At 41.6% G+C, this 25,190-nt stretch overlaps 1 protein-coding gene across 5 annotated transcripts in view; it reads left to right on the top strand.

Moving 5' to 3' along the window:
- Positions 1-25,190, top strand: part of VTCN1 (V-set domain containing T cell activation inhibitor 1) — a 71,969-nt gene that overhangs the window by 42,543 nt on the left and 4,236 nt on the right. For 3 of the 5 annotated variants that reach the window (XM_023222750.3, XM_023222752.2, XM_023222751.2), the window contains exons 2-4: positions 1,318-1,382; positions 15,107-15,454; positions 18,666-18,944. In XM_023222750.3, the coding sequence (XP_023078518.1) occupies positions 1,318-1,382; positions 15,107-15,454; positions 18,666-18,944 (692 nt within the window). Of the gene's footprint in view, positions 1-1,317; positions 1,383-15,016; positions 15,455-18,665; positions 18,945-25,190 lie in introns of all 5 variants that reach the window. The other 2 variants (XM_023222753.3, XM_023222754.2) reach the window with 2 other exon arrangements.

Consider the following 25,190-nt stretch of genomic DNA (forward strand, 5'->3'; position numbering starts at 1 on the left):
AAAAGAAATAGGAATGCTTTTACACTGTTGGTAGGAGTGTAAATTAGTTCAACCGTCGTGAAAAATGGTGTGGCGATTCCTCAAGGATCTAGAACCAGAAGTACCATTTGACCCAGCAATCCCATTACTGAGTATACACCCAAAGGATTATAAATCATTCTACTATAGAGATACATGCACACGTGTGTTTATTGCAGCACTATTTACAATAGCAAATTCTTGAAACCAACCCAAATGCCCATCAATGATAGCCTGGATAAAGAAACTGTGGCACATATACACCATGGAATACTATGCAGCCATAAAAACGAATGAGTTCATGTCCTTTGCAGGAACATGGATGAAACTGGAAACCATCATTCTCAGCAAAGTAACACAGGAATGGAAAACCAAACACTACATGTTCTCATTCATAAATGGGAGCTGAACGGTGAGAACACATGGATACAGGGAGGCAAGCATCACACACTGAGGCCTGTCGGGGGTTAGGGGGCAGCGGGAGGGAAAGCATTAGGACAAATACCTAATGCATGCAGGGCTTAAAACCTAGATGACGGGTTGATAGGTGCAGCAAACCACCATGACACATGTGTACGTATGTAACAAACCTGCACGTTCTACACATATATCCCACAACTTAAAATAAAAAATAATTGGCAAGGATCATATCAAAACACAGTGGTTGTGTTTAGATGATGGGATTATAGGTGATTTATTTGTCTTATTTTTGCTTCTTTATGTTTTCTAAACTTTCTGTAGTAAATATGTTTTTGTTTTTGTCTTTTTAATAAGAGAAAACAGACTCCCACTGAGGATGTATGAAATGCAGTAGATGAGGCATGAGTGGGTACAAAGTGAAGAAGATGTGGCCGTTGTCCTTAATGGAGTTTAAAGTCTATGGAAGGAGACAAGACAGGAAGACAAATGACACAAGAGGGTGGACAGTGATGCTCAGGGCAGGCTGGGAACGGGACCAGTCCTTCTCAAGTGGCACCTGGCATTGAAGAGGTGTTTTCATCATTCTTGCCCCATAGCCTTCATATATGGTCTTCCCTGATCTGGAAATAGGACAGTAAAGGCACAGTCAGAGGCAAGGGTCACTCTTTTCATTGATCACAGAGCCCCAGGGGGATGGGGATGGAATTGCTGAAATTCCTTTCTAAGGTACCCATTTCTAGGAAGAACCTTATGTGGAAGAAAAAGTTGAGATGCTTTATGTAACTCATCTCATCCACAACAGATTTGTACCCTGGTTGCAAAGCAGCGCCTCAAGAGGAACGGAGAAGTAATTTTCTGTTTCTCTCTCTCTTCCCGTAGCATAATTAGCATCATCTTTATTCTGGCTGGAGCAATTGCACTCATCATTGGCTTTGGTATTTCAGGTATGTGATTTCTTGCATTACTGCAGTCTATTCACCCCTCACCATTAAACTCTTAATCACTCAGTGTGGTAGCATGGAAAGAGCCCAGAGCTTGGACCCAGAAAACCTCAGAGTATAGCATTCATTCTTCTACTTCTTGTGCTCTCTCCACATTAGTCATTTAAGTTCTCGACGTCAGTGTCCTCATTTTTCATTATGTATTTATTTATTTTGAGACAGGATCTGGCTTTCTTGCCCAGGCTGGAGTGCAGTGGCATGATCTCAGCTCACTGCAACCTCCACCTCCTGGGTTCAAGCCATCCTCTCACCTCAGCCTCCCAAGTAGCTAGGACTACAGGCATATGCACCATCACACCAAACTAATATTTTTATTTTTAGTAGAGATGGGGTTTCGCCATATTGCTCAGGCTGGTCTCAACTCCTGAGCTCAAGTAATCCACCTGCCTCGGCCTCCCAAAGTGCTGGGATTCTAGGCCTGAGCCACCGTGCCCAGCCTAGTTTCCTCATTTTTGAGTGGGGAGATACTGTCAACGTCTCCAGTTAGTTGAGATCATCAAACGACATGTTTATCAGTAGTCTATCTATCAGTCAGTGCTAAAGATGTCATTCTGGGATCACAGGTAAAGTGCTGCCTCTGAGTCATTCTGTCAGTGGTTAGCCTCGGTAAATGATTTCTTTGCAATGAAGCTTCAGCTGAAGTGTTAAAGAATGTCAAATCTTTGTACACAGAGGTCTTGGGTAAAGAGAAAACTGGTCATGACTACTGTACCATGTAGAAAACAGATACCACTGTAGCACAGATGGCTAGTTTCTTTTTTTTTTTTCTTGAGACGGAGTCTCGCTCTTTTGTCCAGGCTGGAGTGCAGTGGCCCAATCTCGGCTCACTGCAAGCTCCACCTCCCGGGCTCACGCCATTCTCCTGCCTCAGCCTCCCAAATTGCTGGGACTACAGGCGTCCGCCCCACGTCTGGCTAATTTTTTGTATTGTTAGTAGAGACGGGGTTTCACCGTGTTCCCCAGGATGGTCTCGATCTCCTGACCTCGCAATCCGCCCATCTCGGCCTCCCAAAGTGCTGGGATTACAGGCGTGAGCCGCCGCACCCGGCCTCAGATGGCTAACTTCTGAACGTAGCTAGCCAATGTCAGCTGCGGAAGAGTATTCACTTTCCTCTTCTGCGTAGGCCACTCCTTTGAAGCATCTTTTATGGATGCTGCTTTAATTTTGACATTGAGTGAGTTAAGGCCGGCAACTGTCTTCTCTGAGGTGAATTGTCTGCTCTTTTTTTCATAAACCACCTAACTCAGTCCAACACATTCATTTTGACTCAGTCTGTGACCAAAGCTCCGTAACTTTAGTTTCTATATTCCAGAGACCTTTCTGCCACGCTCCTCCAGTGTAGACATGCTGCCACTCAATACGGTCACAAAGTTGAAGCTAAGAAAACTTGCTAGAGTTGTGTTTGCTAGAAAAGACATTCATCCCTTCCCCACTTTCTTCGTCATCAATCATGTATATTTTAGGCCAGGTGTGGTGGTTCATGCCTATAATGCCAGGACTATGGGAGGCTGAGGTGGGAGTACTGCTTAAGGCCAGGAGTTCAAGACCAGCCTGGGCAACAAAAAGAGACCCTGTCTCTACATTAAAAAAAAATAATAACATGTATATTTTATCTTTCATTCATTTTTTTCTATTGGGGTATTTGTCTTTCTCTTTTTGATTTGTAGGTAATTCCTTGTATATCATGGATGCAAACTAGTTATAGGCATCGCCAAATCTCTTAAACTCTACACTTTGCTTTTTCACTCTCTTAATGATGTTTTTCAATGAGCAGAAGTTCTTAATTTTAATTTTTGTTGATCCTTTTCTTTATATTTGGAGCTTTTTGTAACCTGTTTAAGAAATCTTTGCCTATTCCAAGGTCATGAAGATGTTCTTCTAGGTTATCTTGTAGAAGCCTTATTGTTTTGTCTTTCACATTTATATCTGCAAACCATCTCGAGTTAATTTTGTATGTAGTACAAGAGAGGGGTCAAGTTTCATTTTTTTCCTTATGGTGTCCAGTAAACCCAGCACAGTTTATTGGACACACTGTCCTTCCCCTACTTCCCTCCAGTACCATCATGTTCGTAAATCATGTATCCAAATGTGTGGGGATCTGTTTCTGAATTCGCTAGCCTATTTCATTCTAATATTGATTTCCTATGTTAATTTATTTCTTTTCCTGTTCATAATCTTGGTTGTTTTTTCTCCCTCTCTCTCTTTCTTTCTCTCTATTCTTCTCTCTCTCTCGTTTTCTTTCTTCTGTTCTCTCTTTCTTTCTCTCTCATATACTAAAATAGATTTATAAGGTGTTGTTATCTTTGTAGCAGTTTTCAAAGAACCAGCTTTTAGCTTATTTATGTTTTCTGATTTGTATTCCTATTTTATTAATTTTGGCTTTTATCTTTATTAATATTCCTCTTCCTGCTTTATTTGGCTATCTTTCAATTCTTTTTCTAATGTCTTTTTTTTTTTTTTTTTTTTTTTTTGAGGCAGAGTCTTGCTCTGTCGCCCGGACTGGAGTGCAGTGGCCGGATCTCAGCTCACTGCAAGCTCCGGCTCCCGGGTTTACGCCATTCTCCTGCCTCAGCCTCCCAAGTAGCTGGGACTACAGGCGCCCGCCACCTCACCCGGCTAGTTTTTGTATTTTTTAGTAGAGACGGGGTTTCACCGTGTTAGCCAGGATGGTCTCGATCTCCTGACCTCGTGATCCGCCCGTCTCGGCCTCCCAAAGTGCTGGGATTACAGGCTTGAGCCACTGTGCCCGGCCTTCTAATGTCTTAAAGCAGCTCACAAGGAGTGTGATTGCTTAAAAAAGCAGCTCACAAGGAGTATGTACAAAGGGCCAATAAATAGCTTTTAGTAGATACTGCCATTCCGTTTTTCAAAGTGATGAGCCAATCTACTCTTCGCCAACAATGCATGAGAGATCGAGCTCTCCATGCCCTCACCAATACTGGGTGTTGTGGAATTTTGCGGTTTTAATTTCTGTTTCCTGGTGACAGAGACTGAGCACCTTTTCATATGCAAAACATAATGTGGAACTACAGAAGAGCACAAAAGAGTAAGTTCTGTATGATTCCATGCATATGAAGTTGAAAAACAGGCAAATGATCTCTGCTGGCAAAAGATAGAGTAATAATAATGGTTCTTACCTTTGGGGACAAGTAAGTGGGTAGCAATGAGGAGGGGCATGAGGGCACTGTTGGGAGGGCAGTAAGGTTCTATTCCTTGGTGTGATGATGGTTACCTGGAATAAAGTTATAATCATTCTTCAAGCTGTACAGTTATGATATGTGGATTGTTATGTTTGTATACTTCAATACAGACATACAAAAACTTTTGTAAATGTATGTATATAATATGTATATAATGTATATAATGTCATAAATGTATATATACACTTTATGTTTATATACATATATTCTTTTTTTTTTTTTTTTTGAGACAGAGTCTTGCTCTGTCACTCAGGCTGGAGTACAGTTGCACAATCTTGGCTTACTGCAGCCTCTGCCTCCTGGGTTCAAGCAATACTCCTGCCTCAGCCCCCCGAGTAACTGGGATTACAGGCATGCACCACCACACCTGGCTGATTTTTTTCTTTCTTTTTTTTTTTTTTTTGAGACAGAGTCTTGCTCTGTCACTCAGGCTGGAGTGCAGTGACATAATCTTGGCTCACTGCAGCCTCTGCCTCCCAGCTTCAGGTGATTCTCCTGCCTCAGCCTCCCAAGTAGCTGGGATTACAGGCACGCACCACCACACCTGGCTAATTTTTTGTATTTTTAGTAGAGACAGGATTTTGCCATCTTAGCCAGGCTGGTCTCAGACTCTTGACCTCAAGTGATCCGCCTGCCTCGACCTCTCAAAGTGCTGGGATTACAGGTGTGAGCCACTGCTCTCGGATTTATATATATGTTCTTTATAAGGAAATAAAATATTGACTGATAAACCAAATATTTTAGAATAAGTTTTAAAGATATTAATGCTAAAGTACATTTTGGTACCTTCCTCACTAAGGCTTAACTCTTAATTATAATTTACCCTGATTAATAATTGTAATTATTCCTGATCTTATACATCACCTTCAATTAAAACCCTAGTATTTGTCACTCTAAATCTTAATGACAAAACTTTCTTGGATCTAAGGCTCACTGGCTTGGCATCAGAACTCTTAGAGAGTTGTTTATCTTTTGGTTGTTAGTGGTGTTGACTACCCTAGCAAGAATTTTCACAATGTCATAACTTCCCTGTGTTAGTCACAGGTTTGCTATTCATATCTTTTCCTGTTGCATAGCGACAGCCACCTTGAGAACTGAACTCAGTTCCTTGAATGCACAGGGTGCTCCTTAAGTGCTTTTTGAATGGACAGTTGGATGGATGCATGGAGGTGTGAATAGATAGAAGGAATAGTCTACTCAATCCAGTAATGTACCATTAAAAATTTGAAACTCTACTACTGCCAATAAAAAGGTGTTGTGCCTCCTTCCCATTTCACTGGATGACAGCTGGTTATTTGGATAAAATGGGCAGTTTATTAGTTTAATACTGTTTTGTTGGATTTTTTCAACTGCCTCTATTAAAAGGACTATAACCTTTATCAGAGATCATCATATGAGCACACTTTAAATGAATTCAATAAAATGTTAGCTGGTTTAATATATAAGACATTGAAATTAAGCAAAAAGCATTAAGCAGACAATGATGTGTATTAGGCCATTCTTGCACTGCTATAAAGAAATTCCTGAGACTGGGTAATTTATGAAGAAAAGAAGTTTAATTGACTCATGATTCTGCAGGCTTTACAGGAGGCATGGTGCTGGCATCTGCCTGGCTTCTGGTGAAGCCACAGGGAGTTTTCAATCATGATGGACAGCGAGGGGAAACAGGCATGTCATATGTCGAAAGCAGGAGCAAGAGGGAGAGAGAGAGTGGTGAGGAGGTGCTGCATACTTTTAAATGACCAGATCTCATGTGAACTCAGAGCCCAAGAGCTCACTTATCACCAAGGGGATAGCCCAAGCCATTTATGAGGGATCTGCCCCCATGACCCACACACCTCCCACCAGGCCCCACCTTCAATATTGGGGATTACATTTCAACATGAGATTTGGGTGAAGACAAATATCTAAACTTTATCATGATGCTAATATCTTTTGAATCCTTTCTTCATGCACTCCACTGTACTAAATAACTTTGCATACATGATTTGTCTTACTACACACAACAAATAGGAGGTAGATGTTATTACTATGTTCAGATGGGAAATTTCTAGAAGGACACACACAGTCAGCAAGTGAGCATGGCTGTATTTCCAGCCTTGGGAATTTGCTTCCCTAACCTACACTCCTGCCCATCACCCCATACCAAGGACAATGTCCACACAGAGTTGTGGTGGAGAAGGGTGTTTTGTGGTTTGCCTTGCAGGCATGATTCCTGAGACTACAGCTTATGAAAATGTAAAACTTTTCCCCAATACAGAAAGAAATTCTATTTCTTTGTAACTCTCCTGATGCTGTATAGGCCACCTTTGCATAGCCATCCTGCTCCTTACAAATTCTAAATAAAGACCCCATAAAACATAAAATGCATTTGGGGTGGGCCATTTGAAAGAGAGGTTGAGCGGTTCCAATCAGCTGTCCTGGTTAAAGGACAGCTCTTGTGGGTAAGCCTTCAAGAAGGAAGGAGACGTGATGGAAAGGCCCCTACCCATACCCAGCCCAGTCCCTGCGCTATCACACACTCACTGAGTGACTTTGAACAGCTCTGTATAATGGAGGAATCTCAGAATCAGAGCCATTCCAATCTCAGGGCTCACAGTAACTGTATATCCTTTGGGATACAACTTAAACGTTTCCTCACTGGTAAAATAGGCATGGTCATTGTGAGAATTAAAGGAGAGTTCTTATCGAGTGCCTGACACCTGTGTATGATAAACAACTGCCATTGTTATTTATATTGATGCCATCAATGCTTTTAGTAAAAATTTGCTATTATTAACGCATTCCTATAGCACCTCCTAGGAACTGCACAATTTCCTGGTCACACCAGGAAAAGCCTCCTTTGAAGCCACAGGATGCTGCCTCCTAATAATTGTTACGAGCAAAACTTGGAACTGTAACATGTGTCCCGCATCGCCCCCACAACCCCCACCCCCCCTGCCAGAACTGGGAAGCAGTTGAAAGACCAAAGAATGACTTAGACAAGTCCAGTCTGGTGAGTAATTGAGTTTATTAGGACTTACATACAGGGCACTCCTGGGCGGCACAAGACAGCCCTAGAGATCTGTGCCATCTCCCATGTCTAAGCTGCATTTAAGCTGGTTTTCTGGCTCTTTGCCTGCGGTGTGTTTGCAATGAGACTGTTTTTCTTGATGTGTTCTCAGATACTGTCTGGGATGTTTAGGTTCTCAGGGACATCTGCTCCACAGCTGGGCACCAAGGACTTGGCTCACCGCCCAGCTGTTGGGGTTCAAGCAGCAGACACAAACCCTTAAGTAACCTGGTGAAGGACCCATCACACTACAGTAATGCTCCAGCTTCAGACGCTGGATAAACCAACTAGGTGTGTGCTGATGACACTGAAATGGAAATATTGCACAGTTTATTTAGAAAATATTTGATCTATCCCCCCCAAAAAAAAGAAACTTCGAATCATCTGAGAAAATAAACAGCTATGGGCTTTTCTTACACTTATTTTGTGGTTTTTAATTGTTTGGATTTTTAAGTGAAGTAGGGATATCTTCTTATTGGGTTGGCACTCTACATGTCTCAATCTGGCCCTGGGTATCAGCAAAATATGGTAGAAAGGGCATAGGCTCAGGGCCAGACCAGGCTGTGTTTGACCCTGACTCCACTAACAGCTAGATCCAAGGAATTCGGCAAGCCATTTAACCTCACGGAGTCTCTATCCTCGTCCATAAATGGGTATAATGGTCATTCTTACTCTCTCATGGCTTAAAATGAGTCACTGTAAGCAAACATTTAGTGAAATGTTGCTTTCCTTACCTCCTGGGGCTCTGATCTGCAATCTTTCCAAATGATTCTAGTTAATAATGGTTATCAATATCAATACTGATTTAAGGTTTAGCATGTGGCAACTCAGGTACTGTATTAAGCACTTTACCTGCATCGTATCATTAAGTCCTTTCAAGAACTCTCTAAGGGAGTATCCCCATTTTACAGATTTTTAAAAATTATGAAATAAAACGTTGGAAAACTTGACCAACGTTACATATCCTATAAGTGGCAGAGCTGGGACTTAAACCCAGACAGCCTGTACCTGTGCCATGTTCTCAATCACTATGTTCTGCTGCTTTCCTACATTGTTCCATATCTGGCCTGGCCCAGTGTCCTTTTAAATTTCTTCTCACAGAAGGAACTGTTCTCCCAACCCCACCGTCTTCTTTGGCAAGAATGGCTCTCACAGGTGTGATCCCAAGGTTAATCTTTGCATTTCCACCTCGTAAGCCATGTGCTGTGGTGCCCATCTGGACAGCTGAGTTTTAGCAGATGCTGATGACCATCTGCTGAAGACATCTAACATGCTCTCTATGCTATCGGAAGGTACAGAACTTGTCTTTCTGAGTCATTTCAAAGGACAGCTCATTTTCCAGGTTTTATCCAGTGCTGTAGGCTGCTCCAGCACCACAGTTTCTGCAAAGAATCCTTGCCTTGTATTACCTGTACCCCCACTTCAAGATATTCCTGCTCCTACAACGGAGCGCTGATTGAATAGTACTCCCTCCCCCCGTGTGAACACAGAGCTGCTCAGGTTTCGTCTTGCCCCCGCTTTAACAGCCCCACTTTCCTCATGCAGACGGGAGCTGTGGTAGTAATTCGCCCTCACAAGCTGGATAATTAATTTTCAGTAAGTGGCTCAGTCTTCCAATTTTAAAGGGGTTTGATGAAATCTTAGAGGCTAATGAAATGCTTAAAATCTGTGCCCATTTAATGAATTCTCTATCAAGAGGTACCTGCCTCTAACCCATCTCCATGGGGCTCTTTTGTCCTTTGACTCGACAAATCACACAAGAATCTTTGGTGGAGTGAGTCTCTGTCTCCAAAAAACAAAAATAAAAAAGAATCTCTGGTGGTCAATAGGCCTGGAGAGTCATACGAGGCCAGATGGCATAATCCTCCTTGAGCCTATGTTTGTTTGCAAGTCTGAATAGTTTCTTTTCTTGTGAGAAGTAATGCTTACATGTGGTTGCTTGAAAATTAAATTTTATCACTTTTAACAATCATTTATTCACTTAACAAACAAGTATTTTATTGACTGCTTTCTGGGTAACCTGGTGAAGGACCCATCACACTACAGTAATGCTCCAGCTTCAGACACTGGATAAACCAACTAGGTGTGTGCTGATGACACCAAAATGGAAATATTGCACAGTTTATTTAGAAAATATTTGATCTATCCCCCACCAAAAAAAGCAATGGCTAGGTCCCTGTGGTTTTTTAAAGTTCTCACTGGCTCTTATTTCTCTTCTTTATTTGACATTGGGGTGGAGGGGATTTAATCAACATTACACTCATTCCATCTGCCATATCATTAATGCAACCTTAAATGACTAGAACCTGCAGCAGGTCCCTGGGGCACTCTACAGCTGCGTGCTTTTAATCATTAACTTCTCTGGGAGATAGGTGGCTGGTTTCCCTACCTGTGAGCTCAAGGCCAACATATTAAAATTAATTCAGTAATACAATTACTGAACTAAGATATGTCATTACCATTTCATTCTCTCCATAAACCATGCTAATCACGTATTTTTTCCGAGAAGTAATTTTTCAATTCAACTTTAATGGCACTTTATCAACAACCATCAAATTTACCCTTGCTCTAACATAGTTGTATTTGATTCATGATTTTATTGTGAACCTCTCTGTATTTTTATTGCCTTCCTTTTAACTGGCTCACATTTCCCCAAAACTTAGATGTCACAATCCCGCCAAACGTCTCTTACTCCTACAATAATTTTAGCCTATCTCAAACAGTGCTTTGATTTCTACTGGTTTCCGTTTATTTATTCATTTATTCATAAACTCAACAAACATTATTTTTCTCTGCAGAAACATAGCTGTAGGCACTACAGGACTTACAGATAGGATTAAGACAGTCTCTGCTCTTGAAACACTCACAAACTAGTTCCAGAGATAGACTAGAGACTAGGTAGAGGGAGATAGCTGCTATAATAAAGGCCAAAAAAAAAAGTTACAAGAAAGTAAAGAGATAATCTACTAATTTATCCTTTGGTTAATTAAAAGAAGGTTTCATGGGAGGGCTGCCATCTGAACAGACTTGAATATAAGTAGAATTTGGATAACTGGTGGTAAAGAAGTGTGTGCTATGAATTAATAGGTGCAAGACCAACAGGGGTGTGAAGGCGCATAGTGTAATTGTATAACCCATGCTAGCCTGGGATGCCTTGGATATCAGTCTTTAAGTAACAATACTTGAAAAGCAAACTGAATCTTTAAATCAATGTTCAAGAAAATACCAATACAGGGAATGGAGGTGTGTTGTGTTCTTATTACATCACACAAACTTCATTTTGTCCCCTTTCATAATTCCTCTCCCAGATCTCCCACAGGAATGGCCATGCATGGCAGCCGCTTCCAAAGTCTCTCTTCTCACAATCTCAAGCCTCTAAAACATCCTACCAAACCAGGCTATGTACTTGTTTTTGTCTCCTCTTCCTCCTTCTCTAGCTATAATTTTTCTTCCATCAGTAGCCTTCTGTTCTTTCTGCTGCCAATCCATCTAGATTAGTTTCTCCAGTTCTCTCTTCCTCATTCATTACCCTCATTTACTTCGTAGAGGTCTAGGAGTCAATGAGATAATTCCAACCCCTAATAGGCTGGAAGAGGAGAAGAACCAAGGATATCCTTATGCCGATAATGTTTACCTATTACATTAAAAAAACACACACATTTGCTTTGTTTGTGTATTTTTTATTGAAGGCAGAAAATCAACAAATAATTTGATACAGATAGAATGGACTATGAGAGGATGTAGTTGGGGATAGGGCTGCAAAGACAGCAATAAGAGCTAATACGTATGGAGCATTTGCTATGTACCAGGCAGTATTTGGCTTTGAAGGCCAGGCTGGAAAATGTGAAATCCATTCCACAGCTCTTAGGAACCATTAAAGATGAGTGATTAGAAAGCAGACATGTTCAAATTGTACCGTAAGAAGGTCTATCTGTAGGATTAATGTATGTAAAATGGATTGGATGGAGGCAAAGATGAAAGGTAGAAATATCAATAAAGAAGCTGAAAAGTCCAGTTAAGAAGTGCTCAGGACCCTTTATGTTGGGCTTTTTTGGCTGTAAGAAGGAGAGACTTGTGCAGGCCACTTTAATGTCAGGTGTTGTTTAAAGGATATGCAGAGATTAGGACAGGAACTAGACCTGAACACCCCCAGGATCCAAGACAGCTCTGGGGATAGAAGACTGTTTCATTTTTTTCTCCCATGGTCTCTCCCCCATACTTGTTTGTGTCTCCTCCACTCTCTTCTTGGGCTCCAAGGCCATCTGCCCTAAGTTTCATATCCAAGCCACAGAAAGAGCCTCTCAAGAAGATTCAGTTAATTAAATCACCCCAATGGGTGTCCTCAGTCAGCAGCCCCCAGTGTACAATGAACAGCTGATTGATCCTTCCCTGACTGGGTGGGCTATAGGCTGGCCAAGTGAGGAAGAAGTAGTTGGATACAGCTGGCACATAATTAATATTTCTACTGGTGGTAGGTTTGGAGAGGAGAGGGTGGCTTTCATGTTAAACCCAAAATCAACCGAATTAAATACAGTTCTTCATTATGCTATAGCTAGCACTGTAAACTTGATTAAATCACTTGTTTTCTCAATGCCTTAGTTTCTTCATCATTCAAATTGAGATAAAAGTCACAGCACTTTAGAATTCAGCATTCTTCAGAATGACTAGCCACATTTAGTTAACATGAGATTTCACTTCTGTGCCACTTCTGGTTAACTGAGAATAACAATACCTTATATGTGTAATTATAGTTTGCAAATCAAGTTAATATCCATTTGATTTGATCCTCAAGATCAAACCTTTAAAGTAGGTGATATAGTTTGGCTCTGTGTCCCCATCCAAATCTCATCTTAAATTATACTCCCATAATTCCCATGTGTTGTAGGAGGGACCTGGTGGGAGATAATTTGAATCATGGGGGCAGTTCCCCCCATAGTGTTCTCATGGTAGTAAATAAGTCTCGCAAGGTCTTATGGTTTTATCAGGGGTTTCCGCGTTTGCATCTTTCTCATTTTCTCTTGCCACTGCTGTGTAAGAAGTGCCTTTCACCTCCCGTCACGACTCTGAGGACTCCCCAGCCACGTGAAACTGTTAAGTTCAAGTAAACCTCTTTTTCTTCCAAGTCTCAGGTATTTCTTTATCAGCAGCATGAAAATGGACTAATACAGTAAACTGGTACCGGTGGAGTGGGGCACTGCTGAAAAGATACCTGAAAATGTGGAAGCAACTTTGGAACTGGATAACAGGCAGAGGTTGGAACAGTTTGGAGGGCTCAGAAGAAGACAGGAAAATGTGGGAAAGTTTGGAACCTCCTAGAGACTTGTTGAATGGCTTTGACCAAAAGCTTGATAGTGATATGGACAATAAGGTCCAGACTGAAGTGGTCTCAGATGGAGATGAGGAACCTGTTGAGAACTGGAGGAAAGGTGACTCTTGTTATGTTTTAACAAAGAGACTGGCGACATTTTGACCCTGCCCTTGAGATGTGTGGAACTTTGAACTTGAGAGAGATGATTTGGGGTATCTGGTAGAAGAAATTTCTAAGAAGCAAAGCATTCAAGAGGTAACTCGGGTACTGTTAAAGGTATTCAGTTGTATAAGGGAAGCAGGGCCTAAAAGTTCAGAAAATTGCAGCTCGACAATGTGAAAGAAAAGAAAAACCCATTTTCTGAGGAGAATTTCAAGCTGGCTGCAGAAATTTGCATAAGTAATGAGGCACTGAATATTAATCCCCAAGACAATGGGGAAAATGTGAGAGGTCTTCATGGCTGCCCCTCCCATCACAAGGCCTGGAGGCCTAGGAGAAAACAGTTTTGTGGGCCGGGCCCAGGGTCCCCATGCTGTGTGCAGCCTAGGGACTTTGTTCCCTGTGTCCCAGCTGCTCCAACTGTGCCCAAAAGGGGCTTGGGTATGGCTTCAGAGGGTACAAACCCCAAGTCTTAGCAGATTCTATGTGGTGTTGAGCCTGTGAGTGCACAAAAGTCAAGAATTGGGGTTTGTGAACCTCCACCTAGATTTCAGAAGATGTATGGAAATGCCTGGATGCCCAGGCAGAAGATTGCTGCAGGAGTGGGGCTCTCATGCAGAACTTCTGCTAGGGCAGTGCAGAAGGAAAAGATGGGGTTGAAGCCCTAACACAAAGTCCCCACTGGAGCACCACTTAGTAGAGCTGTGAGAAAAGAGCCACTGTCCTCCAGACCCCAGAATGGTAGATCCACTGACAGCTTGCACTGTTCTTCTGGAAAAGCCACAGACACTTAATGCCAGCCTATGAAAGCAGCTGGGAGGGAGGCTGCACCCTGCAAAGCCACAGGGGCAGAGCTGCCCAAGACCATGGGAACCCACCTCTTGCATCAGCATGACCTGGATGTGAGACCTGGAGTCAAAGGAGATCATTTTGGAGCTTTAAAATTTTGGACTTGCATAAGCCCCGTAACTACTTTGTTTTGGCCAATTTCTCCCATTTGGAATGACTGTATTTACCCAATGCTTGTACCCCCATTGTAACTAGGAAGTAACTAGCTTGATTTTGATTTTACAGGCTCATAGATGAAAGGGACTTGCCTTGTCTCAGATGTGACTTTGGACTGTGGACTTTTGAGTTAATGCTGAAATGAGTTAATACTTTGGGGGACTGTTGGGAAGGCATGATTGATTTTGAAATGTGAGAACATGAGATTTGGAGGGGCCAGGGATGGAATGATGTGGTTTGGCTGTGTCCCCACCCAAATCTCATCTTGAATTATATGCTCATAATTCCCATGTGTTGTGGGAGGGACCCAGTGGGAGATAATTTGAATCATGGGGGCAGTTTCCCCATACTGTTCTTGTGGTAGTGAGTAAGTCTAATGAGATCTGATGGGTTTATCAGGGGTTTCCGCTTTTGCATCTTTCTCATTTTTCTCTTGCCACCACCGTGTAGGAAGTACCTTTCACCTCCCACCATGATTCTGAGGCCTCCTCAGCCATGTGGAACTGTAAGTCCAATTAAACCTCTTTTTCTTCCCAGTCTCAGGTATGTCTTTATCAGCAGCGTGAAAATGGACTAATACAGTAGGTAAGACAGATACTGTTACCTCCAATTTTTTAAGATCCAAGAAGGTTACATGGCTATTAAGTGACAAAATCAAGACTTGAATTTTCATCTTCAAACCCCAAGTCCAATGTGTTCTCAGAGTTTGGGTTACTTGATCTTACATAAGCCATTATATATGACAGATCTGCTATATATATATATCAAAACGATTGTCTTCCTGCTCTTTCTCTTCTTGTCTTCTTTTTCTTAATGCCTCTCATGTTCTTCTGTATTTTTAATTTATCACAGAAGTCTCTGTCTGGCTTTCAGTAATGAAGGGTTTGGTTGTAGAAGTTCCAAGGCTTCCCTTAGCATTGATCTTTGCTTCCTGAACTGCAGGGAGACACTCCATCACAGTCACTACTGTTGCCTCAGCTGGGAACATTGGGGAGGATGGAATCCTGAGCTGCACTTTTGAACCTGACATCAAACTTTCTGATATCGTGATACAATGGCTGAAGGAAGGTGTTATAGGCTTGGTCCATGAGTTCAAAGAAGGCAAAGATGAGCTGTCGGAGCAGGATGAAATGTTCAGAGGCCGGACAGCAGTGTTTGCTGATCAAGTGATAGTTGGCAATGCCTCTCTGCGGCTGAAAAATGTACAACTTACAGACGCTGGCACCTACAAATGTTACATCATCACTTCTAAAGGCAAGGGGAATGCTAACCTTGAGTATAAAACTGGAGGTGAGTTACTTTTGGAGAGACATTTTTTTAAAGCACCAAAAGTATTTGAGGCTAAAGATTATGAGTTGCTGATGAAATATCATGTTGTGACCAATATCAGACAATGATGCTCCCAATTCTGCTAACAGCTATTTTTGCCATTTTATGGCCAAGACCCACACCAACCCCAAAAGCAGCCAACTATAAGAGAAGCCTTAAAAATCTTTTGTTCTGGGTTCTCACTGCTTCAGAATTTCCCGGTGTGTTCTCTATTCAACAAAATAAATGTAGTCTCTTTTGTGGTAGCCCCTGGTATAGCTAATAAGAGCAGCCTAGCCTGGGACATTTCCATGCTAAGTAGATCCAAGTCCAGTCCTGAAATCAGTACCTTCAGAGACTCATGACAGTGGGCACATTTTAGAAGTTCAAAGGGAACTAACCAAAACAAAAACAACACTGTCCTGTAAACTTATTAATTCCCCTTCCCCTGCAACAGTGAAATCCACCCCTTGTTGCCAACCCAATTTAACATTTGTTTTCTGAATTTATATACAAGGGACTCAGGTACTGTGAGGAGTACAAAGATGATGAAACAGATTTCCCTTACCCTTGCAGATTTCCCTATATACCCTTACTATACCTCATAGTATAGATCTCACAGAGTTAAGGGTCCAGAGATAATAAAAGTCTGTAAATGATAATAATTAGTAAAGTGTATCAAATGCTTTAAGAGAAATATAAATAGAGTGATTGAGAGGAAGAGAGAGATCCCGTTCAAATGCATAGGAGGGGAGGCATGGGAAAGCCCCCTGGAGAAGCTGGCATTTGTGGGCAGCCTTGAAGGATAGGCAGAAACCGGGCCTTTCCAGCCTAAACTAGTGTGCACAGGCCTTTCTTGCACACCTCATAACATGTATATGTAATGATTCGAAGCTCAGATCTAGAATCAGACCTGTATACGTACAGTGGCCTGGGCAAAGCAGTCTCTCTGAGCCTCAGTTTCTTTATCTTAAAATGGGGTCATGTCAAAGGGATACTGGAGCCAACTGAAAGAGCTTCCAATGGCAAAGCTGTAATAATTTAAGCAAGAAAATAAATAACATAGTATTGAACTCAAAGTTATAGAATAAATACATATGAGTTCATACTTTTTAAATAAATGAGGGATATGACAAAATTCCCCTTACAGATGAATTCCAAATAATTTATTTAGATCTCTCCCCCTCCAGAAAATGGAGCTTGAAACCTTCCCTACCCCACTTAGGGTATATTGGACTTAGTGAAATCCAGCTTGCAAAGAAATCCGGCAAACACTGCTTTAGTCAGGTGATCCAGGTTAACATCATTAATAAGTCATGTTAACAGCATGTTCCTTCTGATATGATGTGATGAGAAGGGCACTTTGCCTCCTGTGCTCTTCCTCTCTCAAACCTGTAACCTCAGTCTAATCAGGAGAAAAACATCAGATGAATTCCAACAGAGGGTCGTCCTACAAAATACCTAACCAGTACTCCTCAAAAACTGTCAAGGTCATGGAAAATACCTAACCAGTACTCCTCAAAATACCTAACCAGTACTCCTCAAAACAGTCAAGGTCATGGAATATACAGAAATTGGGAAAACATGACAGACTAGAAGAAATTCAGGCAACATGATAACTAAAGCATGGTGGTGTTCTGGATGGAATCCTGGAACAGAAAAAGAGCATTAGTGGAAAAATTTGAAATACAAATCAAATCTGGTATTTAGTTGATAGTAATGTACTGATGACAGTTGCTCTGTTTTTTCTTTTCTTTTTTTTTTTTTTTTCGAGATGGAGTTTCGCTTCTGTGGCCCAGGCTGGAGTGCAATGGCACGATCTAGGCTCACCATAACCTCTGCCTCCTGGGTTCAAATGATTCTCCTGCCTCAGCTTCCCAAGTAGCTGGGATTACAGGCATGCGCCTTCACACCTAGCTAATTTTGTATTTTTAGTAGAGAATGGGTTTCTTCATGTTGGTCAACTGGTCTCAAACTCCCAACCTCAGGTGATCTGCTCACCTCAGCCTCCCAAAGTGCTGGGATTACAGGCATGAGCCACTGCGCCTGTCTGGTTTCTCAGTTTTGACTAATGCACATTGGTTATTTAAGATGTTAACATTAGAGGAAACTGGGTGAGGCTTATGCCAGAACTCTATACCTTCTATGCAACTCTTCTGTACACCCGAAATTATTTCAAAATTAAAAGTTGATTTGTTTTTTAATGGGGATGATAGTATTCACAGGAGTGTTGTGAGGATCAAATGAAATAAGGTCTGGAATACAGTACTGGCACAGAGTAAAGAATCACACCCTCAGTGAATGGTGATTCATTGTCATGTAACCTTAGTTTCCCACATCATCTCCCAAGAGCGTGTTCCCTGCCTGCTCCGAGCATATGAGTCTTGTCTCCCCTGCTCAATGACAGACTCCTTAAGAGTTAGGCAAGGGTTTTCCTTTTACTACTTACTCAGCACCGGCTTAGTCCCAGGTAAAGGAAGATGCCAAATAAATTAATAAATTATATTTTGCCCCCATAAAAAGTCCAGGCTTTAACATTTTTCCATAACTGTCTCTCTGCCTGGATATGAGGGGAAGCTAAGTCTTAATTTCAAAATGCAGTTACCTCTCCAGTGAGGAGAATTACCTTGGGGGAAAACAAATTTCTATTTCTATCCCTGGATACCAGAGCAGACAGTCTCTACTCAAGCAAATTCCAAATCTCTGTGATGACAAAGCTTGTGGATGGAATTTCTATGGGTGATAGATGAATGCTGTTTGTTTCTTCTTTCTCCTTCTCCCTCCCCACCCTAACTTTATCCTCCAGGGAGAAAAATACATAAAATCCAGAAGCTTCATAGATCCCTAGGAAAATGCCTAATTTCTGTAAGGGATAAGCTTTTTTATGACCACTGAAGTTCCTCTTACTTGGAGAAAATTATCTATTGTAACAGTAATATACCTAGAATTTAGGTTCTTGGGGTTTGTGATTGGCCAAAGGGTTGTGATGTATAGCAATACTATAAGCAAATAATTATTCGTGCCTATAATACAATTGGCCACACACAGATGGACCTCTGAGGAAGTACTGAGTAGCTTCAATGGTTAAAAAAAAAAAAAAATGACTGCATTTTTAAGACCTAGCACTTCAAAGTCTGTATTGTCTTATGTGTCTGACTTTGGCATCTGCCCTTTTCGACTTTTGACCCTACAGCCTTCAGCATGCCAGAGGTGAATGTGGACTATAACGCCAGCTCAGAGACCCTGCGGTGTGAGGCTCCCCGATGGTTCCCCCAGCCCACAGTGGTCTGGGCATCCCAAGTTGACCAGGGAGCCAACTTCTCGGAAGTCTCCAATACCAGCTTTGAGCTGAACTCTGAGAATGTGACCATGAAGGTTGTGTCTGTGCTGTACAATGTTACGATCAACAACACATACTCCTGTATGATTGAAAATGACATTGCCAAAGCAACAGGGGATATCAAAGTGACAGGTGGGTTCCTCCCTGCTTTGGTATGGATTTACTGGGGAAAGAGAAAAATCTAAATTAAAATTTAATTACATTAATAGATATATATACCAAGTCACAAAAATCTCTATAGAGTCCTCTTCACTAAGAGTTTGATCACTCAATTCCAGTTGAGATTGTATTACATAAGAGAAAGCCCAACACAAAACAGTATGCACGACATAGAGGTCGAAGATGGCAATTAGGTTTCATCTTGTATGCTTTCTCATTGACCGGTTGTCTGGGGAACAGTGTTTAGGATTCTGAGGCTCTGTGTAACTCGGTAGGACTATCTTGGCATAGCAGTGGGGAAGTGATAATTAATTACTTGACATCTTTGATATGTTCAGCTGGACTTCAAGCCCTCCAAATCTTAGGCTAGAAACCAAGGTTTGGTTCCACCCTGACTTTGAGAAGCCTGTGAATCTGAAGACTAAAGTCTGCAGTCTGACTTAGTTTTGTTCATCCCTCATGGGACTGACTCATGATCCCACTAATATTGGCTCAGGATTAATCTGAAACCCTTAGATGGAACTGGTCTCCCAGCACCCTAGCTGAGAACTGGCTGAGAAGACCCAGCACCCTAGTCTCCCTGCAGTGCTTTAGTGCATACAAAACCTTAGGTTGAGCTAGTATCAAGAAAATGCATAGACTGAATTATGACTTTTAAGACCATCCTTCCTGGGGCTAAATTGGGTTCAAACTGTAGTGAAAGGAGTATGTCAGGAGGCCGCCGTTTAAATCAAACCTAGCACTAGGCACAAATATCTTACATATTATAAGTACCCTATAAATGTTTGCTGAATCTAACTGAATAAATCATATTCTTATGATTTTTAAATTTGAAATTACAAATATGAACCCAAAATTATCTACAACTCTGATATATCAATTTAAAAAATAAATTACATACACACACACACACACAAAAGTAACCTATGGGAGAAAGTATTTATAAATCATTTATCTAAATAAGGGGTTTCAATCCAGAATATATTAAGAGCTCCTACAACTCAACAACAACAAAAATCAAATAACCTCATTTTAAAACGGGCAAAGTACTTGAAGAGACATTCATCCCAAGATGATATAAAAATAACTAAAAGGCAAATGAAAAGATGCTAATCACTAATTATCGGAGAAATGCAAGCCAAAACCACAATGAGATATCACCTAATGCCCATTAGGGTGGCTACTCTAAAAACAAAACAAAATAAAGCAAAAACAGAAAATAACATGTTGGTGAGGATGTGGAAAAATTGGAACCCTCATGCACTGTTGGTGGGACTGTAAAATGGTGCAACTGCTATAGAAAATAGTATAAAGTGTCATCAAAACAATGTAAAAAAAGAACTACTGAGAGGTGAAGCCAGCCAGACTTCCTGGGTCAAGTGGGGACTTGGAGAACTTTTCTGTCTAGCTAGAGGATTGTAAATGCACCAATCAGCACTCTGTGTCAAGCTAAAGGATTGTAAATGCACCAATCAACACTCTGTAAAAAAAACTAATTAGCACTCTGTAAAATGGACTAATCAGCCTTCTGTAAAATGGACCAATCAGCAGGATGTGGGCAGGGCTAAATAAGGGAATAAAAGCTGGCCACGGAGCCAGCAGCGGCAACGCACTGGGGTCCCCTTTCAAGCTTGTAGAAGGTTTGTTCTTTCGCTGTTCACAATAAATCTTGCTGCTGCTCACTCTTTGGGTCCGCACTACCTTTAAAAGCTGTAAGGCCGGGCGCGGTGGCTCAAGCCTGTAATCCCAGCACTTTGGGAGGCCGAGACGGGTGGATCACGAGGTCAGGAGATCAAGACCATCCTGGCTAACCCGGTGAAACCCCGTCTCTACTAAAAAATATATATATAAAAAAAAAAACTAGCCGGGCGAGGTGGCGGGCGCCTGTAGTCCCAGCTACTCGGGAGGCTGAGGCAGGAGAATGGCGTGAACCCGGGAGGCAGAGCTTGCAGTGAGCTGAGATCCGGCCACAGCACTACAGCCTGGGCGACAGAGCGAGACTCCGTCTCAAAAAAAATAAAAAATAAAAAAAAATAAAAGCTGTAACACTCACTGAGGTGCTCTGTGGCTTTATTCCTGAAGTCAGTGAGACCAGGAACCCACCAGGAGGAACAAACAACGCCAGATGTGCCATATCTGAACATCTGAAGAAACAAACTCCAGACACAACGTCTTTAAGAACTGTAACACTCAGGCCAGGCATAGTGGCTCACAACTGTAATCCCAGCACTTTGGGAGGCTAAGGCGGGCGGATCATGAGGTCAGGAGATCGAGACCATCCTGGCTAACACGGTGAAACCCCGTCTCTACTTAAAAAAAAAAATACAAAAAATTAGGCGGGCGTGGTGGTGGTCGCCTGTAGTCCCAAGCTACTCGGGAGGCTGAGGCAGGAGAGTGGCATGAACCCGGGAGGTGGAGCTTGCAGTGAGCTGAGATCGCACCACTGCACTCCAGTCTGGGCAACAGAGCAAGACTCCCTCTCAAAGGAGAAAAAAAAAAAAAAAAACTCTCACCACAAGGGTCCGCCTACCAGAAGGAACCAGTTCTGGACTCACTACCATATGATCTAACAGTCCTGCTTCTGGGTATGCCTCCAAAAGAATACAGATTCTGAATCAGATATTTGCACACCCATGGTCACAGTAGCACTATTCACAAAAGTCAAGAGGTAGAATCAACCCAAAATGTCCTTTAGTAGATGACTAGATAAAATGTGGTATACACATACAATAGAATACCATTCAGGCTCGAAAAGGAAGGAAATCCTATTATGTGCTACGACGTGAATGAACTTTCAGGACATTATGCTATGTGAAATAAGCCAGTCACAAAAAGACAAATACTGTATGTTTTAAACAAGGCATCTAAAGCAGTCAAATTCACAGAAACAGAGAGTAGAATGGTGGTTAGCAGGGGGCAAGGTGGAGGAGTTGAAGGAGAGAGAGATTTTTGTTTAATGAGTACAGAATTTCAGATTTGCAAAATGAAAAAGTTTTAATGATTTGTTTTATAACAATGTGAATATACACTAGTGAACTGTACACTTAAAAATGGTTAAGATGGTACATTTGTTGTGTTTTTACTGCAATTTCTTAAAAGTAATTTAAAAATTATATATGAGAGTGAGAGCTCTTGTGCCATCTTGAGGAACAAATTGGCAACTATCCTCACTAGGATTATTAGTTGCCTGTAACAGAAAACCGATATAAATAAACCTAGGCTGGAAGGGAAATGTATGAAGTGTACTGGAATGTGATGGAACCAAAGACAGAAAGTTCAGTTGACTTCAGGAACAGCTGGAACCAGGAACTTAAATCCCATTGAGATTCTTTGCCTCTCATTTCTACTTAATTCTTTCTTTACTCTCTCTTGTTTTAGTCCATATGGCAAGACGTGGTTGCCAAGTGTTCCTATATTTAAAAATATCTTAAGAGAGTGATGAGACTGAACCTCAATTCATCAGTCTCATTCTACATTCCCAAGAAGGACTTTGACTCAACTTGGGTCAGCTGCCCATACCTAGGCCAATGAGACAGTATCTGATGACAGGCCTTCCCAGAAGAGAAGGAGATACCGAAGGAAGGAGGGACTGAAGTATTGGTCATTTAAAACAACAGGTGCTGACAACGGTATCTCAGTCCAGTTCTCAGTGAAAAGCTCCAAACTGTGTAAATAATGTCTTCTAGTAGCAAGAGCCATAACTGAACAAGACATAGACATTGAGCACACCTTTTATTCAATTAATAGATCTTTCTTCTTTACATGCTTGTTGGATACATCAAAACAAGTGTTTGAAGTGTCAGTCTAGGATGAAATACAACGTTTAGTAGCTCAAAATTAAGAAAATAGCAGAATTTCTTATTGTTATACACAAAGTAGGTGCTTCATACATGTTTTTAAACAATTAAGTGGGGCCATGGGATTTACATCCTGTGTTCTCTGCCTATACTACTAATTTAGGTCATTCATTTAACAAATATCTATTGTGTGCCAAGTATGTTCAGAGTACTTTTTTAAGCCCCCTGAGATACAGAAATGAATAGTGTAAGTATCAAAAGAGAAATTAATCACAGTGTAGATTTAGTACCCATGGGAAAGGGTTGTTAATTATGACTGAAGTGGATCCATAGATAAGGCAGAGTTCAGGCTGGAAGACAAAAAATGGTTTAGGTAAAATGGGAAGACATGAAGTCAGGAACTTACAGTAATGGTCTGGGGGAGAAATTGTGAGAGTGTTAACTAGGGCAGGGGCAATGGGAAAGAAAAGGGGGAAGAATCAAAAGTTGCTTAAACAAAATAATGTGCAGTCCTTGGTGATGCAAATGTGGAAGTCAAGAGAAATCACAAGTCAAAATGGGTTTGATATTTCCACCCAGGATACTTAGAAGGTTGGTGATGCTACCAGGAAAAAAACAAAAAATCAAAACAAAAACAAAACAAAACATAGGAGCAACATGTATGAGGAGTAGATGAGATTTTTAGAGATGTTCAGTTTAAAATGCCCATACTGTACCCAGGTAGAGATGCCCAGTGCTTAGCACAATACCCCAGCATGTGATAGGTTTTGGGGAAAACACTACACCCTTCCTCCATATATTTCCTTTTATGAGAAGGGATCCCCACCAGTGTAATCTTTTTAGCCTCTCTCTTCCTCCCTCTTTCACTCTTCCCCGGAGAACAAGGAATTAATTTATGTGATTGATGAGTATATTAGAAGCAGCTGGACATAAGTAGCTCAGCTCCTTCTTTTTCTCTTTGTTTTTGCTAACTCTTAGGAAGCCCGTGTCCATTCTGCTGTGCTCCTCCAGGCCGTCAGTTGTTCAGGGGTAGAATCTGCTCTTGCAGTAGACTTGTGCCCGTCTGGTTCTGTCTGACAGTGGGGAGTCTAGGCTGTAGCCCACTTGCCTGCCTACAAAGCCTCATTCTCTATTAACAGATTTTCAGCACTAAAGGTGATATTTTGATCTTCCAGTTGCCTTACTTTTTTGTCCTTCTCTTTAATTGGTTCAGAGCTAAGCTGGGGAAGAGGCTGTTATTTATTGGACTCCTTTGAACCCCAATAGTAGGTACTCAGAAATATTTACTGAATAATTATGTTTTTAAACGACATATCTAGCAGCAACTGGAAATCTAGATGTGGAACGCAGGACAGAGTTCAAACTAAGGAGGTAGACTTGGAAATGACCAGCATGAAAGTGATGCTTATTAGGCTTGAGTGATGTTGGTTCTATTGTCGTTTTTACAGCCAATACTTATGGAGTGCTTATTATGGGCCAGACACTGTTCTAAGTGCTTGGCATGCATTAACTCATTAATCCTCATAAGAACCCTATGAAGTAGGTTATCAGTATTTCAGCCCTATTTATAGATGAAGAAACTGGAGCACATATATTGAGTAACTTGCCTAAAGTCACACAGCTAGTAAGTGACAGAGCTGAAATGAAATAAAAGAGATAGGATTGGGGCCGGGCACGGTGGCTCAAGCCTGTAATCCCAGCACTTTGGGAGACCGAGTCGGGTGGATCACGAGGTCAGGAGATCGAGACCATCCTGGCTAACCCGGTGAAACCCCGTCTCTACTAATAAATACAAAAAACTAGCCGGGTGTGGTGGTGGGGGCCTGTAGTCCCACCAGCTGCTCGGGAGGCTGAGGCAGGAGAATGGTGTAAACCCAGGAGGTGGAGTTTGCAGTGAGCTGAGATCCAGCCACTGCACTCCAGCCTGGGCGACAGAGCGAGACTCCATCTCAAAAAAAAAAAAAAAAAGAGGTAGGATTGTCTAGGGAGGAAATCGAGCAAAAGAAGTATTATTTCATTTCTTTACATCTACCTTTCTCTACTTCAGAATGGGAATAATACTTCCCAGACACTTTATAATGGTATGATGAAAGCTAATGTAATGACATGGATCCTGTAAAGATCACTACCTGGAGGGAAAATGCATCTCAAGCCAAGAACTGGCCATGGCTATTTGTTTAGCCTCTTCTTTATTTGGTAACCAACAACAGTCTCTCTATTGGTATAGTTTTTCATTCGACTGAGTGTTCACTGGAGTGGACCACAGAATGGAATTTTCTTTGAAGAAAGAGAAAGCTCTACTTTTAAGCCAGTTATGGAAAGGTGGGCAAAGGGTAAAAAACTGCCTGTATTAGGAACAACTTGTTCTGTTTTTCAGGTACTTTTCTTTGCTAACCAGTCACGTGAAGAAGACATCCAGCTT

This window comes from Piliocolobus tephrosceles, chromosome 1, assembly GCF_002776525.5.
Source record: "Piliocolobus tephrosceles isolate RC106 chromosome 1, ASM277652v3, whole genome shotgun sequence".
Classification (NCBI taxonomy): Eukaryota; Metazoa; Chordata; class Mammalia; order Primates; family Cercopithecidae; genus Piliocolobus; species Piliocolobus tephrosceles.